Raw genomic sequence first — 19,187 nt, forward strand, 5'->3', positions numbered from 1 at the left:
TTTGATTATGGTTGTCTACAAGCTGCTAATAAAATATTCAACTCATGTCTCGACTCTGTACACATCACAGAACAGTCTGATTATGACATCAAGCAGATGTAACTGCTGTACATGTCAATTAGCAAAATGCATTGAACATATAATGCAATATAAGACACGTACTCACATGTCCACTTACAGCAACAGTCTAATGTTCATTTGATTAAGATTTATTTAGCTACAGGACATAATGTCAGCATTAATAGGCTCTTTCAACTTTCTCTCTCCCTACATTAATGTAGTTGCATGAAAAGATATTACTTTAGTGTGTTTAGATTTTGTGCCTTGCTTAAAAAGAGAGACTTGGGAAAGTTGCCAAGAAACTCCAGTTATGACAAGAGATTATCTCGCACTGCTCTTGGCCTTTGTGAGCGGCCAATGGAAAGGCCGCTCAGGTTCCAAAGAGTGCATAGACAAAACCACGTTACCAAAACATGTAAAGTGAAATTACACAAGCAACACAGGTTTAAAAACAATGCTTTATTCAGATACTTTTACAGATCAGGAAATGCAGCCATTATAAGCCAAGGTGTCCTCTTGTCCTTTACAGGGTTCTGGACCATTTCACAGCCGGATGCCTGCAGCAGAGGAAACACTTTTAATGAGCATGTTATTGAAATACAGTTCATTCAAATGCTGTACGCAGGTCATGTCAGGTTGATAAATTGTCTTCAAGATTCAATCAGAAGTCTAACGCATCATGATCATCACACATAATCATCTAAAAAAAAAAAAAAAGGAGAATTCAGACAAAGACACTTACCATGTTGTTAATGCAGAGATTATTCCCCAATCGTCAACAGCGTCTGCATATGAAGATAAAAATGCACGAGTGAGACACATTTAACACACACACACACACACTCTGGAATGGCGTTAGTGGAACATGTCAGATTAAAAGTTAACTTCATTTATACATCAGAAGTCTAACGCATAGAAATCATCACTCGTAACTTCCAAGGAAAGAAAATAATATACAATGTTCTTTATAATAAATAATGAAACGCACCTTAGCAGGCCTCGATCTGCAGCTCCACGTGTGGGTGGGCAATCGCCTCAATCCCAGTTCATCGCCAGCTCTGTGGAAAACATTAAAATACATGTAAGAGGGAGAAAAAACTATTTAAAACTTTGACTTAGTGCAATCTGAGACTTTAAAAAGCATTAACTTTACCATGCGACTCTCCTGGCCGGTGCGGCCTTGTCCCAGTGCTCGTACACGCATGATTTTAAGCGCCTCATCAAATTAAATCTAATTTCTCCTCAACCTCCTGAGCCGTAATAACGATTAGTCGATAAAACCAGTTGGCGATTCACTCCCATATTTAAGGCAAATAGTTCGAGTCGCGCAGGTCGACCCGGAGAACGCATGCTTCCAAGAGGAGTGTTGCAGAAAGAAATGTCCCTCCCGGATGTGAGTTTATACCACATCCGGTGTCAGCAGAGCCGCTTCTGATTGGTCCACAGCGGCTGTACGTCTCCCCTCCTCCACTCGTGTGGACGTCTGTCCCAAAGTCCAGCCCCCTCGGTTCTCATTTCAGGAAGAAGCGGATCTCACCAACGTTGCTGTTCTGGATCAAAGCTTATACTGCCACAGCGCCGATACAAAAAAAAAAAAAAAGATTTCACAACGTCCACTCGTGAGCTGGAAAAATCCACGTTCTCTATGTAGTCGACGGCCGTCCGGACCCACTCGTCTACCCCGGTTTGAGACCTCGAAACATGGACTGGACGGTGAGCAGCCGGGCCCTGGTGTGGTGCATCTTGTTGGCGTTGCTTTGCTGCGCTGGTCTCCCACAAAAGGTAAGAGGGCTAACCGGATAAGCTAGCCTAACCTGGGATAACGTTAGCGCGGAGTTTACCCGTTAAACCACATTTTAACCCCAACACAGGCCGTTTATCTCGCTTCAGTGTTGAAGGTCCAAGACAAACATTGTCGTCTATCCAAATGTGTGTAAGTGTCTATCCTGCAGAGAATGGTCTCATAGGTTTACACATGCTGGAAAGAGCAGTGTGATAGGTTACTAGAGGATTGTGTGTGTGTGTATGTGTATAAGTGTGTGTGTTACTCGTTTTTGTTTATCTTCTGGACCTTTTCCAGTATAAACACTTGTCCTCCCAGGACCAGGGACCTCATGTTGACCAAAGCTCAGTCCTAATGAGGCATACGTCATTTTTGAGGTCCTAGTTAGGGTTCAGGGGTAAGCTGTGAGTTGTGGTTCAATTAAAGTTAGGGCAACATATGGATTGGTCAGGTTTAAGGTTCAGGGGTAAGCTGTGAGTTGTGGTGTAAGGTTAAGGTTAAATATAGGGTTAGGCCTGAACCGGTTATGTTTGAATTTCAGGCTACAATATGAATTAGGGTAAGGTTAAAGTTAGGGTTAGGCACGGTTAAGGTTCGGGGTAAGATGTGAGTTGTGGTTAGGTTAAAGTTAGGGTTTCAGTTTTGCTGTCCCACAATGCATGGAAATCAATACAGTGTCCTAACAAGGATAGCTGCTCAAACCTGTGTGTGAACCATATGTTTTTGATTTTGTTTATCTCGGAATCATATTTAACAAACAAGCAAATTCAAACTCTTGTGGTGAAGGCTTGACGATATGCTGTTAGTTCTAGTGCTTGTTCACCAGCAGTAGCCTTGAAAATAAACATTATTTGGGGTTCTGCATGTTGTAAAGATGGCAATCCAGGCAGCGTAACCTGATGACTGGGTTGTGTTGATAATCCACAGGGTCTTTGATATTGGGCTAAGTAATACATACGCTTTGAATTGACATCCTCAGGACAGCTAAAGTAGAGGCTTGATTCAGGAAAGTCGATGGTTCTTACCCATCCCTGTCATCATCACTTGGTTTACACTTTCACTCTACCGGCTGCCATCTGAATTTACAATCGTAACATAAATCTGGTAGTGGTGCGGCGTTATCGAATTTCATGCTGCACAGTGTTGGTGGCTGGTACAAAAGGGAGCTAGCTAACTTGGTGAAACTGATCCAGGTCCCTAGAAAGGCTTGAAGCTGAGACTAGTGGCTACCAAGCTACTAAACCACTTCAGCTGGGCAGCAGATTAAAGTAGCTTTATAATCTCCTATCATGTCTCAGGTTCTCCTCTTAGCCAGCTAGACTGTCTATTAGAGTAGTGAGGGTGATAGGCTATCTATAGTGTGTGTGTGTGTGTGTGTGTGAATGAGAGAGAGACCAATGTAGGTGGACCCTTCAAAACAACACCAATATTCATACTTTGAACTAGTTTACAGTACTATGTGTAAAGGGTCAACACCACTTTGGTTTATCTCTTCAAAAATGTCAGGTTCAGTTTGAACTAAGATATGCTGATTTGGTTAAAAATGATGTGGTGATCTTTGACTATCTTATCACAACAGTAGATTGGCTGTGCTTTGACTGAGTGTGCCATGAGCGACGGCCAACATGTGACACTCGCCCCACTGTAAGCAAGACCACGCAGAGAGCAACTGATAGTGCCTGTGTTGACATGGAGGATTTCAAAATGTCTCAACTGGTTTCCGCCAAAACAGACATCAAACAATCACAGACTCTTTGTCTGGTGAGACTGTGAAGGAAATCAAATTCCTGAGCCCTATAATCATTTACACAACTCAAATTGCCACTTTCATGTCAGATTTTAAGACGGGTGGATCATCAGGGTGCATTTTGCTCACATTTCCTCATGTGCAGAAAGTTTTTTTTTTTTTTAACTTGTAAACACGTGTTGCTGCGCTACATCCTCTAACACAAGTAAAGAGGTGAGAAAAACATTTCTTGGTATCTTATCTTGGTTCCTGTGTTGAATCTTGCTTGCTCCAGATGAGTAGAGGCTGTGAGTTTGTGCCACTCTTCAACAGAAATTATGTTCCAGTTTGGACCCAATTAATATATTTTGAGTTAAAATTAGGATACTTTTTTTATGAATAATATCTAGAAATATGAGATTTTGTCTCTTAAAGACACTGTTGTCAGGACTTTAAGGCCTGTGTCTGATTCATCTCTTCACCCTTACAATTGTCATTCCTCTGAGACGAGTGATTTTATTTACAGCTTTAAGACGCAGAGGAAAGCGAAGACCTCAGAACTTGCCAAGACTTCTGTTTCGCTCAGTTCTGCTCTCATTATGTATCTGGCTTACACAACACCACAAATTATTTTGTTTTACACACAGAATAAGGAAGTGAGAGGGAATGCTCTCGATGTTCCAGTGTTGTAACAAGCTTTATAACTCACCTCCTCAATTACTCTAAGCAGCCAGACATTGTAAACTAGATGTTTCTGAAGACAAACACTGAGCAAGATTCAGCAGTTATAGGAATATCAGTGTCCATCCAAAACAAGCAGACTAACAGATGTTCACAAAGTTATTTGCTTGCGAAACCAAAAAGCCTGACAGAGGCTATAGCGGGGCTTTCAGTGGGTGGGGGCATATTAGTTATGATTCTTTCAGTGCAGTTGTGTGATGCTCGCAGCTTTGCAGGCAGCCCAGTGGGAACAGTCGCAGGTGCACAATATTGACTCCAATGCTTGTATAAGATGTGAGACTACCACAGGGGTTCTTTAGGCAAATATGGATAGACTCTGTCTCTTTGTGTGAAACGTGCAGTTCATCAGATTGTCTTTGCCTCCGTTTCTGTCCAGCCAGTTACCACATGCAAGCATTCTCCCAAATTTAAACTGAAGAAACATGACCAAGAGAAAAAACCCTGAGTGGTGATGTTTGTGCTCACTGTACCACATACTGAGGCTTTATTTAATAGCTCTGGCCGATTTGTTTGTGCTTGGTGTAATTGCACTTCCACCCATCTTTCTTAAATCCTGGATTAATGCTCAGAGGTGTGTGTTAGTAATTAGAAACTGGTCATCTACACTATATGTAAGGGGATATTTACATCACCCCCTGGGGACCTGTTCAGAGGGATAAGCCAGGGATGTTGATCAATACTGGGATGATTCAGCTTGAGATTGATGTTTGTCTCAGCCGCCCAAAGTTTCTAAGACTCAGTAAAGATGGCACTCCCAGGTTTTCGTTTCAGAGCTGATCCTAATCGTAGGCAACTGAGAGGGGCTGATGTCAAATCATAAGTTGGGTGGGAATCAGTTTGAAAAGTAAGTCATGGACAACTGTTAGATTTCTTGAGCTGCGTTCAGAGTCTTCAAATCTTTTATATGGGAAGCTTGTGTGTTCTGTTTGCTTATCATTTTGAAGAAGAACAGTAAAGGGTTGGCTGAGGTCATCTGATTTCCTTTGGTTTGGTGGTCAGTCACAGCTCTCAGGCTCCACCACTGGAACTCTTCCTGCACGACTGGTGGTTATCAAGAGCAATGTTTTAAGAAATTCCATAGTGGGTGAGTGGAGCACAGGTCACCCACGTACTTGTTAATTCTGGCATAAGCCAAGTCATGAGGGCGGGTCACTTAGCTGCCGTAGTGGTTTTTGGTTCATTTGTTTTCTCTGGGTTTCTTTTGTTTGTTTTTTCCTTTGTGTGTCTCTTGCCTCCTGGTTACATGGACTATCCATGACTGTCTGTCCTACTGCACCCATCCACCCTTGTGTTCACATGTCTGCTTATCTTCCCTGTATGTCTGAGTGGGAGTGAAAGATCCTGGAAACACAGGTTCTCATATGGCCTGGCAGTTCACTGTTCGCCTGTGCACGGTGAAGATGCAGTGATCTTTTCAATCAGTTAATTGCAGAATGTTATTGTTGTGCATTTGATAATAAAAAATCTTGAATCTTGAAAAAGGCCAAACCACCACTGAAGTGAATGCTGTGTTGTAGATTGAGTAAAGTATAAAACATGCAAATGCACATGTGCTCAAGGGAAGTTTGCCTTCTACCAAGTTGCAGCGCTGTAGCTCCAGCTGTTACTTAAAATCCTCTGACAGAGCTCGTTCAGTATCGAAGCCCCAATCAGTCACCTTGCTAGTCAGTCCCTTCATGGTATCTTCTTCTTCCACTGTCATTGTAATGTATTGATTTGAGGTTAATTTATTCGTAAAGCAAGCCAAAGGGACCGGCTGCTCGGGGCAGCACACCACCCTCCTCCCTTCTAGCTAAAGCTAACTGTACCAGGGTGATGATAGCAGGTGTCTCTTTCCAGAATGCACTAACATTTGTCACACAAAGGATCGGCTGCAAGATGCCTTCATATCGGTGTGTGAATATTCTTCCTCTTTGATCCTGATGTGTGTGTGTGAAGTTAAATGATGTCTGAGTGATTAGTGGTTGAAGTCATTATTCACAACCCTAATGCAGTTGCACACATTTTGACCGTACCTGTGGATTTAAGTGGGAACTATCATGCTCCCTCATGCCTGTTCAACAAACTTGATTATGTGATCGTTTTAAAGCATACGTATTTTAAATACATTGTATAAATATTTTAGTGCTGAATAGAAATATGGTTGTTTATCACCACATGCATCCTGTTTTATTTTTGTGTGTGGGTGTCTTTCTGTAGGGGTTCTGCAGTGCTGGCACAGTTTCCCTCCCTGAAAGCCTGCTCTTTGTGTCCACCCTGGATGGAAACCTACATGCTGTTAACAAGAAATCAGGCTCTATCAAATGGACACTGAAAGAAGGTAAGAGGAGAGCACTAGGGTTGAATTGTTTGTATGACTGGCTGAAGGCACAGTGTCTTATTCAGGTTACATTTGCCAAACCAAAACGTGTCCTTGTGTGCCGCCACAGGGAAGAAATTGAGATCCCTCCTCCACCACAGACCAAACTTAAGTGCAGGACCCCTATTCAAAGCAATTGCAGCGTCACCAATATCAACTTTTATAGTTATAAAAAACGTTGTATGTAAAAGCACAATCTGTGTACCTACCACCAGAGTATAGATCTAACAAGTCAAACGTGATTCTACTTTTAATGCTGCAACACATATGCTCTAATACTGTTTAGGGTTTGTTTCCACCACATTTAGTAAAGCCTTTATTTTCTATCATGTTGATAAACCAACAGATGGTTGATAATTGAAATACTAATTCCTGTTGTCTATTTTGTTAAAGAATGTACCAGTGAGGGATTTCTATTTCTATTTTTAGCTGTAGGAAACATTTCCCGGGATTAAATCTTGTGTTCAAGTCCTACTGGAGGATAATGCTGCGAGATGTTGCTGTTAGGCATGGAAACAGGTTAATTATTAACGGAGAGAGGGGCAAATATAGCCTGTAATCAAGGTCAAGAGTGGGCAAGGGTAAGCACGTTCACTATAGTTTCACCTGCACACGCAGCATGTACTGTGGTTAACATGTTAATGTAAGCATTACATGAGAGTAGATTTCATGAGATAAGATTAACTGAAGTGCTATTGGAAAACATATTAAGAAAAACTACTCTTGTTTCTAGAAGGTAATATCTCTAATGTAAAACTCCTGATTTTAAGATGCAGTTTCTTACATTTTCCCCACTAGTACCGCGCTAAAAACTACAGTAGATGAAAGAGATTTGAGTTTACAAGTCCTGGTTGGCTGCACCTCATTCCCAAATCATTAATAATCAGGAGAGGCTGCTTCCTCCGCATCGGCTGTTTTCCTGGAAGAGCTGTTGAATATAAATTTGCAGAGTTCTGCACCAGGCTTTGCACACACCTGTTGTTTTTGTTGTGCTCTAGTCAGGAAACCATACACCTACATGATAATGGGGATGCAGAAATGTTTACCCTGGACCAAGCCGGTACAGATCAGCCCACATGGGTGTCCTATCATGTTTGCATGTCACTCCTCGTTGGCGTTGCAAACATATATTTGTATTTAAGCCAACCTTGTTAACGTCTTATTCTGCAACACAGAAAACCATTGTTTTGTCGTCAGCCGCTGTAATTAAATCATCTAATGAATGAAACACAACAGTCATCCGCATTGGTAATCCTGGCCCCCCCCCCCCCACTGCTATTTTGACCCCTTCAGGCACCTCCACACGGATCAGCACCATCTGGTCCACGCCCTGTATGTTCACACTGCAGGGAGCTGTGTGTTTGTCTTCTAGCCATGAAGGTGTGGTCCTCACAGTTTAGCTCACCTCTTAAAGAGCCATTGTAATTGGTTTAAAGAATCACTTTGGCATTTTTTTTACCTCTACACAATGTAGATAATCTATAGATAAATAGATTTCAAGCAAACCAATTGCCGTTCTCTGATGGATGCCCAGTTTAGCAGTGTAGTATTAATTATCTTATCCATAACCTTTTATTGGGTAATGAAATCTATTTATATGGTGCCTTTCCTCAAGCACTTCTTCATCTCATTTTAGTTCAGTGAAGTGTAGATTTAAAATTTCACTTTACCTCCCCATAGACTTTTATCTTAAATAATCACCATCTCTTTTATTAAGGACGATAGTGAACTGTGCTTTCTGGAGTGACCCAGCTGCTTTTGTGTGTCTGTTTGTGGGATATCCAGGGTCATCCTCCAGCTGAATAGTCAGATATGATCTCCCTCAGAACAATCAATTTTTTTGTCCCAAATGATGTTACATGCCTCTTTTATGAGCAGTTTGCCAACATGACTGTTTGCCTTTTCGTGTTTGCCACAGGGGAATCAGGTTCATTTGGACTTTGTCTTCAGTGTGGACGAATGTCACCGGTGTTCATGTCATTCTCTTACCCAACAGCCAATAGTCATGGATTCCATTGTTGTCTAATATTCTTGTCTATCTTGTCTCCTTCACTCTCCTCACAGATCCAGTTCTTCAGGTCCCCACACACGTGGCTGAGTAAGTATCCTTGAGTTATTTTCTGCATGGGAACACTCGCATATGTCCTCATTCAGTTGGTGAATGCAAATGAATGTAGTAACCTGTTGAGCTTGTCTTGTTTCTGACTCAGACTTATTGCTCAAATACTCTTACTTACCTCGGCTTAAGATGTGATGCAGTTTCTTCTTTCCTCTCTCCCCCAGGCCAGCGTTTCTGCCTGACCCAAATGATGGTAGCCTTTACTCTCTGGGAGGGAAGAACAGCGAAGGCCTCACAGTAAGAGGAAATAAATTAATCACGGATTCTGATCTCCCCTCTTGAGCAAGAAATACTCTTCAGTTCCCTTTTCTATAGTAAAACACATGTGTCAGGCTGAAAATAATGCACCCTCATTCTGAAGTTGTAGCTGTGGGGGGAGCATTAAGGATGTTCCCCATATCTACGTTATAACGACATACGCAGTGTTGTGGCTAGCTAACGTGGATTCATGTCTCCCAAACAGAAATTGCCATTCACTATCCCTGAGTTGGTCCAAGCTTCTCCCTGTCGCAGCTCTGATGGCGTCCTTTACACTGGTATGGCTGCCTCTCAAATTGAAATTATGCCTTTTGACAACATGTGGTTCTGTATGCTGCACGCTCCTTGCCTACTGAGCACTGGCATTTTGAACCCTTTGATTGTGAGACTGAAATTAATTGCGGCCATGAATTTCCTTATCCACAAACGTGTGCAGTCCATGTCCCAGTGCGTCTCCTCACATAAATGAGGCTGGTGTTATCTGGCTTTGACAGAATACGTTGCGGTACCTTTCTCTTCCACTCAACCTCCGACCACAGCCTGTGCTCTTTTGAATTAACAACAGCTAGCGGAGGATAGTGGGTGACATTTGCCTCCCTACTGTCGTGATCGGTGAAGCTTTTGTTTTCATTCATCTGACAATGCTGCCAGGATTAAAATGTTTGGCGAAGCAAAGGTCTGAAAAGGCCACTGGTGTGGATGGTCGCTCTTTCAACCTCAGTTTGAGGAAAATGCTCAGGCCAAATCTTAATCCTCAGAGAATCCCACAGTTAATAAAATGTTTGAATCAAGGGGTTGCTTCCCTATTCATGGTTTAACTGTTAATCTGTAATAGTTATGTTTGATTGCCGCTCCCTGGATTGACAGTTGAGATGACAAAAGACAAAAGAGGACGTGGAACGATAGAATGGTAACACCCATCACTGTGAAGGTTCAATGGCTGCATGTTATTCTGCCTGGCTGGGCTTGTACATTGTGCTCCCATTTGGTCAGTTTGACAGTTTCTTGAAAATAGCCACGTCAGTTTTCTTTAGATAGGTTTAAATCTGAAATGTTTTTGGTGTGATTAGACCTCAGATAAAACACCACACCATATCTCTCTCCCAGGGCAGACCTGCATGCAGTGGGTGTCCGTTTTAAGAGTAAATACAGGTAGCAGCAGCTAAACCAGAATTATACTGTCAAACAAAGTAGGCCCGGGCCACATGGCAGCAAATTAAAAAGTTGAATTTCAGTTTATTGATAATTATCCTGATAAATATCACATTATTTAAATTACAAGTTTAAAGAATTACTCCTGAGTAAGTTAACTCCTGAGTGAAGTTATTAAACTCTTCTAAACAGAGATGGACAGAAAACATTTCACTAATCTGAGGTTTATCAATTATTATACCTCCTGTGTTTGTGTACCTCATGTAAACATTATATTAATAAATTTAACTGTTAATACTTTTTTCTATTTATGAAAAGAAAATTGTGATTATTATTAATATTGTTTTATTGCCAATTGCTGTGTTTTATAATAACATAGATATGAAAACTGACATGCTCGTGCTTTTGCCAAGAACAATATGAATGCTGTAATTGTAAGGGTGGATAATTTTTTCTGTGTGGTTGTGTATGTGATCATAAACAGGTAAGAAGCAAGACTTGTGGTATGTGGTGGACCTATTGACTGGTGAGAAGCAACAGACCCTGACTTCATCCTTTGCTGAGATGCTGTGTCCCTCTTCATCTCTTCTTTATCTGGGACGCACAGGTAAAAACTGACTTTATTTCAACCCAATCAGCTATTGATTTGATTTGGCTAATCAACAAGCCTAATTATCTTTCATGCTATAAATCCAGATGGCAAACACTGACACCTCTAAGCCGGTTTACCCATTTTTTTTTTTTTTAACTAAAAGGGCGATCTAGTCCTCTCCCATTGCCAGTAGAGGAGTTTGCCCCTTTGTTTTTTCCCCTGGTGAATCATGTTTGACGTCAGGAAGGTGCCGGAATATGAGAAGCTCTCTCACCTTGCTGTTCCACAGTGTTTCCTAGAAAAACAATAAATACACAAACATTTATGGCTATTTATGCGCCAACACGCATAGGTTCATAGGTCCATAATGTTGACTGCATCTAGACTGCTAAAATATAGAAGAACAAATAAGTCTTCTTATGAGTCATTTCACCTTGAAGTGAATGCTGATTGTTTCCATTCCCATTGCAGACAAAGGCCAAATGTTAGTGAGTTTAGTGAAAAGGAGCTTTATTTACAACCAAACCCCCAATTTTCTCCTACAGTGCTTAACATCTGAGAAAGCTTGGGACAGCAATTGCAGGCTTGCAAACTGAATACTTACACCACATATGCAGGATTGTGTTTCACAGTTGCTCCACATATCTTATTCTATGAATCCCTATCTGAACAAAAGTAAATTAACACCACTTTGCTTTTACACCAAGAAATGGATACTCTGAGACGGGCTTTTGAATGTGTTACATAAGGAAAGAAGTAGAAATGTTGTTCCCGTGTGGATAAATCTCTGTTGTTCATCTGCTTGTTAGAGTATACCATCACCATGTATGACACTAAGAGTAGAGAGCTGCGCTGGAATGCCACCTATTCAGACTATGCCTCCACCCTTCCTGATGATGACACTAAATACAGTAAGACCCTCAGACACTCTGCCTCATCTGTAGCTGTAGTTTCTGCAGACGGTGCCAATCACATGTCCACTCTTTGGCTCCCCACAGAGATGGCTCATTTTGTGTCCAACGGCGATGGCCTTGTGGTGACTGTGGACAGTGAATCTGGAGACGTTCAGTGGGTTCAGAACTACAACTCTCCAGTGGTGGCCATGTACATCTGGCAGCGCGAGGGCCTCCGCAAAGTTCCCCACACTAACGTGGCCGTGGAAACCCTGCGTTACCTCACTTTCATGTCAGGAGAGGTCGGCCGCATTACGCAGTGGAAATACCCATTTCCCAAAGAGAAGAAGCCAAAGAATAAGTTCATGTAAGCAGACTGAGTATAATGACTGACTGAGGTCCGTCTATGTGGGCTTTTATTTTTATGTTTGTTATGACTTTTTAATTTGTAATTTACTTTGTAAGATATTAGCTAAAACAATATTTTTTTTGTACCATTTATGCTCTTGATTACGTTTCAGAAAATAGGATTAGAGAGATTTATTCAATGTGTTTAAAGCTTCGCTGTCTTAAGTTTTAGGATTAATGTCAGATTGCTTAATGTTGGGATGGTGTCTAGACTAACGAATGGGTGCTGGAGAACTTTGTTCAATTCTAGATTCACACTGCAGCCCTGTTTTCTTCGTATATACTGTGTTCACACCTGCTTCTGCTGAAAATGACACGGGACTTTCAGTGGTTGATTCACTGAGAAGATTTGATCTATTTAGGGAAGTGACAAGGAACTCTTAAAACTCTTGTGAATTTCGAATTGGTAATGGTGAATGTACTCACTGTTCTCGAGATTGTATTAATAGAAGTATCAGTTATGTATTATCATGAAGAATGTACTTTTGCACTAATGTTACCAATGGTTGGACTGTGTTTGTTCTCTTCCAGGGCCACTTTGTATGTGGGTAAATACTCTACCAGTCTGTACGCCTCTCCCTCCCTGGTGCATGATGGAGTCACTGTGGTGGTGAGTTACATGTGTATTTTCATTCAAGCAAAAGTGGTTAATTGACATAGAGACATGAAGATTAAACATAATAAAAAAACAAATATGTTTGAGTTTAGTAAGTGCTAACACTTTCCTTTGTAATTGATCTTTTTACGATGTTTGTTAATTACACTTCCCTTTTTGGTGAGTGGCTTCTAGGTATGCCAGTGAGTTTGTATGCGTACATCCTGTTTCATTTGTGTCATAGCTTGCCCAGGCTAAAATCAACCTGGTCACAAGCCCTTTTCCCTTGAATAGTAGTTTTCTAAAAAGAATACCACTGCTTTTTCTATCATATTTAGAGTCATCTGGAAAGAAAATCATCTGAGCTCCTTAACAGTTTTGTGTGTGTCTCCACAGCCTCGTGGCAGCACCTTTCCCATGCTGGAGGGTCCTAATAGCAAGGAAACTGAAGAGGACAAGGAGTGTGTCATCACACCCAGCACCAGTGTCAAGTTCAAACCTGCGCTTCGGGAGCAAAACCGCATCAACTTCATGAGGAACTACCTGCTCCTAATAGGTATGTGAATAGTAGATACTGTAAAGGTGTAAATAGCAGGTCGTCTAATTGTCGTGTAGCTTCTCACTGTCAGTCTTACCTGTTATACTGAAGACCGGACTTTCACTACCATCACCCAGAAAGTCTTAAGCTTCACTTTAGCAATTTATTTTGAAATATTATATGTATAAAGAAAACCCTGCTAAATGGTAGTTACTGTGTGTTTAAAACTTCTCATTACTATACATTGCATGTTGAAGTTTTGGCTGATGACTGGTTTGTTGCACTTTGATTGTTACACTGAGACTGCCCTCTGCTGGTTGTTGTGTATAACAACAAAGGTTTGTGGGTCAGACAAATGCCCATGATTCAGTGTCTCCTGATGATGCATTTCAGGTCATCATGAGACGCCCCCTGAAGCTCCCACCAAGATCCTGGAGAAGTTCCCTGACAGCTTCCCTCGCAATCAAGGCAACATCATCCCAACCACTGATAAGAAAGTAGAGGAGGTTTGTTTCAGAGTGTGATACTTGAGATATTTTGCTAGATGTTTTTACAGATATAACCGAGCATGTGCTGGTTTTCTCAATCTTTTCCTCCCTGTCCTCACTTCTGCCACCCCCTCTCCCACCATGTTGAAGAAGGTGAATGATAGTGGTATGGATGACGGTCCCCCGTCTCCTCCGCCTGGAACATCAATCCAAGAACCTGGGGCTGGTGGTCGCACCGTGCGTCCAGAAGCTCCCATGGACTCTATGCTCAAAGACATGGCCACAATCATCTTCTCCACCTTCCTACTGGCTGGGTGGGTGGCCTTTGTGATCACCTACCCTCAAGTAAGTTCGACATCACCACCTAGTGGACTGTTGCGTAGCTGCCAACACTGAAAGTAGTTGGATGTAAGCTGTCATTTTAGGAAATATGTTACATCCTTCCAAAGGGTCACTTAATGAATCTAGGGGTGGTGAGATGATTGATTGGATAAAGTTGGATTTTTTGTTTTTGTTTTTCACTGACACTTAGTTTTGTTATTTTGGAATTAAACACAGTGTTCTTTCCTCTTGCCACAGAGTGTTAACAAGCAGCAGCAGCTGCAGCACCAGGAGTTCCAGAGACAGATGGAGGAAAGGTTGGACCTGCTCCAGAGACAGCAGCCGTTTCCCCCTGCAGACGTGGGATTGGCCCCAGACAGCGACTACCTGGAAGTGGCCCGCACTCGCTCCGAATGCTCAGACCACAGCAGCCCCAACGTCACCCCCCGCGCCTCCAACCACTCAAATCTTTCTGTGTCTGAGTTGGGCAGTTCAGCCAATGAGCATGAAGATGGAGGTAACATTTTAGCTGGATTAAAATTGCATTCCCAATTAAATTTTTAAAACCTGTTTCAAAGTTCTCACTGTTTAAATTGATCTTGCAGAGGAAGACTCAAATATTGTCAGAGTGGGCAACATAACTTTTCATCCCAAAGAGGTTTTGGGTCATGGTGCTGAAGGAACCATCGTATACAAGTAAGTCTAAACAACTAATCAATAGTTATTCATAACTTTTGTTAAATTTGTTATACACTGAAGAACCTTACCACGTTGTATTTCCATTCTTTCTCCACAAGGGGTCAGTTTGACAACCGTCAAGTGGCAGTGAAGAGAATTCTCCCAGAGTGCTTCAGCTTTGCAGACCGAGAGGTTCAGCTGCTGAGGGAGTCGGACGAGCATCCAAATGTCATCCGCTACTTCTGCACCGAGAGGGACCGTCAGTTCCAGTACATCGCCATAGAGCTGTGTGCTGCTTCGCTTCAGGAGGTAATGAATGGCTTTATCAATCACTGAGTTGATCACCTCAGTATTTCTTTGGAATTAATTGTGTGTTGTTCTTCTGCAAAATTCAAGTATTTTGGTTTTAGCAGCTTTATTTCAGTCAATGTTTCCATAATGATGCACTACCTTTTCTGTGTCATTAGTACACAGGTCTATTGTAAGTGGGGGGGAAGGGGTAGCCACAATTATTTGTCTTTTGTCAATGTCATTATTCACAGAGCATTAATAAATAAAATATCCCCCCCCCCATGCTAAATTGAATTTAATAAATTTAGTTTTTTTAACTTCCTGATTGTCGTCTTTATCTTTCTAGTATGTGGAGAGGAAAGATTTTGACCGTCATGGACTCAAGCCTGTCGTGCTGCTTCAGCAGACCTTGTCAGGACTGGCACATCTGCACTCTCTCAACATAGGTATCCATCTGTGAATCTGAAGTGACTTTCACATTCTCAATATTATTGGGTTATATATATAACCAAACTCTAAATACACCACTGACGTAGCTGACACCCTGTGCTTTACTCCTCTCCCGTTCATCCTTCAGTCCACCGAGACCTGAAACCACACAACATCCTGGTGTCCATGCCCAACGCCCATGGTCGGGTCCGGGCCATGATTTCAGACTTCGGCTTGTGTAAGAAACTCGCAGTGGGCCGCCACAGCTTCAGTAGACGGTCTGGGGTGCCGGGCACTGAGGGCTGGATCGCTCCTGAAGTTCTCAGTGAGGACTGCAAAGACAACCCGGTGAGTCATGGTCAAAGTCTGATAATCACTTGCCCGGGGACAGTAAACGTTTTAGCCGTGGAGGTTGATTAAACAGACACCGGCCCAGGGCCATTTTGTTCAGCTTCATCACATGCAACTCTTCCTTTTTACTTTCCCTCACAGACGTGCGCTGTTGATATCTTCTCGGCTGGTTGTGTGTTTTACTACGTGGTGTCCCTGGGAAGCCACCCTTTTGGCAAGTCTCTGCAGAGGCAAGCAAACATTCTGCTCGGCACCTACAGCCTCGATCATCTACAGACTGAAAAACACGGTGAGGATCGAAATTCTGGTTTGGTTGTCTCTGAATTCCAAATCAATATAACAATCGGGTAGCGTGGATGTGTTTGGTGCAGATTTTTTGATTCTTATTTGGTGACTAAAATATATGATTGTTTGTATGACTTACAGGGGACATTGTAGCCAAAGATCTAATAGAGCAGATGTTGAGCATAGAGCCGCACCGGAGGCCCTCAGCTGAGAGCGTTCTCAAGCACCCTTTCTTCTGGATCTTGGAGAAGGAGCTGCAGTTCTTCCAGGTTACTTTTTTTGAACTCCTCTTCCAGTTTCACTGCTTATTCTAAAGATAACATTTTTAAGGCTTCCCCCAAATGTGGTATAAACCTCTGCTCTCACAAATCACATCTTGTACTACCAGGCTTCTTCAAAATTGTTGTAATCCACATTTTTCATAATAAACTTCATCACAAATCCAGCCTGTTTTAATTAAATCTGGAGAGTGATGCCAGGCTGTCTTTATCGCACTGTGTAAAGAGCTGATTCTTCACAAGCCAACAACTCAAATGATTGCAGGAGGTGTAAAAACCATGTTCTCTGTTTTTTTACAGCCAAATATGAACCTGGTGAACTGAAAAGCATGTTGCTGACACCTTCAGTTATAGAAATGTGAACCATTTTCTTCTGAAATAGAGACTTCCTGTATCATAACAGCTTTTGTCTGCCATAGTCATTGAAACTCATAACACTTTCTTTCTTTGTGGTTGCTCGCAGGATGTAAGTGACAGAATAGAAAAGGAGCTTCTGGACGGACCAATCGTGAGACAGCTGGAGAGAGGGGGGAGGGCTGTTGTCAAGGGTGACTGGAGGGAGCACATCACAGTGCCTCTGCAGACAGGTAGGACACTGGCTGAAAGTGAAACATGTCAAATACAAGTACCAGGAACCACATGGTGGAAAGTAGTCCTGTTTGTTCACTTGCATGAAACTTGGGTTTAAAGCATTGCCCTGCACGAATTGACATTATTATTATTATTAAATAGGTAGTTGGATGAATACTCAGCTACAGGCCTGATGTACATTTGTAAGAGTACTGAATCATGCCACGAGTACATAAGGGAGTGTTGGTGATCTGACTGCATTGCCACCGCACCCTGTGCCACCACCCTATGATATTTTCTTTTACTACTTATCTCTGAACTTTGCACTTTTTTTTAATGACGAATAAAACCAATGGCCCAGATAGTCATGGTTATCATTTTGTTTTGAAAGTGCAGATTAGTAAATGTGAGCTTTTTATGGTGTTATAAAGACTTACATGCTATGGCATTCTCCTAAATTTACAAATAACCTTTATTAATACTAGCTAATTGTTTTTGCACTATACACATTTTTATTGTCTACCATTTGAAGAATCACAGACATCAGATGTTATCTGGATTAAACACAAATCTAACACATCTCACCTTTCTGTTCTTACAATTCCAAATTTTCACTGATCAGTCAGTTTGACTTCTTCTGGTAAATGATGAATAGAAACACAGCTGGGTCAAATCAGCACTTCCTGATGTCCTTTCTCTTTCTCTGGCAGATCTGCGGAAATTTCGCTCTTATAAGGGCGGGTCGGTCAGAGACCTGCTGCGTGCGATGAGAAACAAGGTAAGCGTGTATTCTCGAAGCTACTATTTGGTGTAAAGATGAAACTGTTTTCTACCTTGACATTTAATATGTTGCTTTCCTCAACAGAAACACCATTACCGAGAGTTACCTGCTGAGGTACAGGAGACGTTGGGCTCTATACCAGATGACTTTGTCTCGTACTTCACCTCCCGCTTCCCCCACCTGCTGATGCATACCTACCTGGCCATGTGGACCTGTGCGCCTGAGAGGCCGTTCCTGCCTTACTACTCTACTGCAATGCAGCCTGCAAAAACACAGGCCCAGCACACACACAGAGGGCCACAAAGACAAAATGAGCAAAGCACTCAACACCTGCCAACACACACATCACCAACCGTCTCACAGCCCCTGGAACCTGCCCATTCATCCAAGCCAGTGCAGGTCTGTCACGTCACGCCGGCTGAATCAGAACCCTCCACCTCACCAGATGAGCCTGTATCTTCACATTTGCCCGTTCAAACTGTGAGGCCAGAAGCGTCAGCACCATCAACTGACTGCCACAGTCAACAACACAACACAGCAGTGAACTCCACATTTGCCCCAGAGATGCAAATAGAATCCATTCAGTCGGAAATGCACACACTGCCAAATCCTCCTACACTGGAAAATGATCCAGTGTGAACTGGAGTCACTCGGACCCAGCACAGACGGGAGCATTGCCTTTTATCGAGTGGACGAATCGGGGGGCGTAGTTTCTGAGCCTTTGTGAGGACCAGGCCTGCAGTGCCTGGGATCCACTGCCAGGAGCAGCAGCTGCACCTCTCTGGTTTAAGTGCCTTCTGCTCACCGGGGTCAAAATTTTCCCCGACAGAACCGTCCATAAGACTGCCTCTGCCCAGACGAGGTCAGACACCCGGGAGGGTGTGACCGGACAATTTCTTGTACCTGGACTGAGCAAAAACATGCCGGGGTATTGTTGAACATGTGGGTAATTTTATTTTGCAATGTTGCATTTCTGAGTGAGCCTGGTCACTGTACAGGGGCTATATGTATATTTTTATATAGACTGATTCGAAACTTAAATCATCGATGATAAATCTTTTATGTGGCCGATGTGCCTTGTTTATTTTTTTAGCATCACTGTGCTATATGGGTACAGATCTTTAAAAATTGAATATGCTAAATGTGCTTAATTCCACTTAAAGCTGCTAGACCGCTTCTCTTTTGTCCCTTAAGACTTTTTTGCTGACTCATTGAGGGTCAAGTAAGCGTGGACTGTTCCAAAGGGTGTTCAGGGCGTTGTCCGAATACAGCAGAGGATTTTATCTTCATGTGATTATTTAATCAGATGAGTGCAGGGGTCAGGCTGCAGAAAGCTTGTGTATGATTACTTCTCAAAGGGTCTCAAAGTGAAGTTGATGACATGCATATTAAATTCTATTTTTTATACTAAGACTGTTTTCACGTTGATTTTGTTGCATTTTAAAATGGGAATGAGGAAAATAAAACAAATCAAATCTGAAATTATTCTTT

General features: G+C 42.2%; 1 protein-coding gene and 1 long non-coding RNA gene across 2 annotated transcripts; one reads left to right on the top strand and one right to left on the bottom strand.

The window, feature by feature from the left end:
- Positions 1 to 181: 181 nt before the first annotated feature.
- On the bottom strand, positions 182 to 1,671 carry LOC128458250 (uncharacterized). Its single transcript, XR_008342003.1, has 4 exons — positions 1,214 to 1,671; positions 1,049 to 1,118; positions 803 to 845; positions 182 to 617 (listed from the first exon to the last, which is right to left on the bottom strand). It is a non-coding gene; the product is annotated as an uncharacterized LOC128458250 (long non-coding RNA).
- Positions 1,571 to 19,107, top strand: ern1 (endoplasmic reticulum to nucleus signaling 1). The gene is made up of 22 exons (XM_053443015.1): positions 1,571 to 1,842; positions 6,510 to 6,630; positions 8,734 to 8,767; positions 8,953 to 9,025; positions 9,252 to 9,324; positions 10,683 to 10,805; positions 11,600 to 11,701; positions 11,789 to 12,050; positions 12,623 to 12,701; positions 13,083 to 13,242; positions 13,618 to 13,730; positions 13,863 to 14,057; positions 14,292 to 14,550; positions 14,639 to 14,729; positions 14,831 to 15,020; positions 15,349 to 15,448; positions 15,580 to 15,779; positions 15,924 to 16,071; positions 16,209 to 16,336; positions 16,809 to 16,932; positions 17,626 to 17,693; positions 17,781 to 19,107. Exons 1-22 carry the CDS (start codon positions 1,762 to 1,764, stop codon positions 18,333 to 18,335), a joined length of 3,279 nt encoding a protein of 1,092 aa, XP_053298990.1. The 5' UTR covers positions 1,571 to 1,761; the 3' UTR covers positions 18,336 to 19,107.
- The last annotated feature ends 80 nt before the right edge of the window (positions 19,108 to 19,187 follow it).

The sequence above is a fragment of the Pleuronectes platessa genome, chromosome 16, assembly GCF_947347685.1.
Source record: "Pleuronectes platessa chromosome 16, fPlePla1.1, whole genome shotgun sequence".
Lineage (NCBI taxonomy): Eukaryota > Metazoa > Chordata > Actinopteri > Pleuronectiformes > Pleuronectidae > Pleuronectes > Pleuronectes platessa.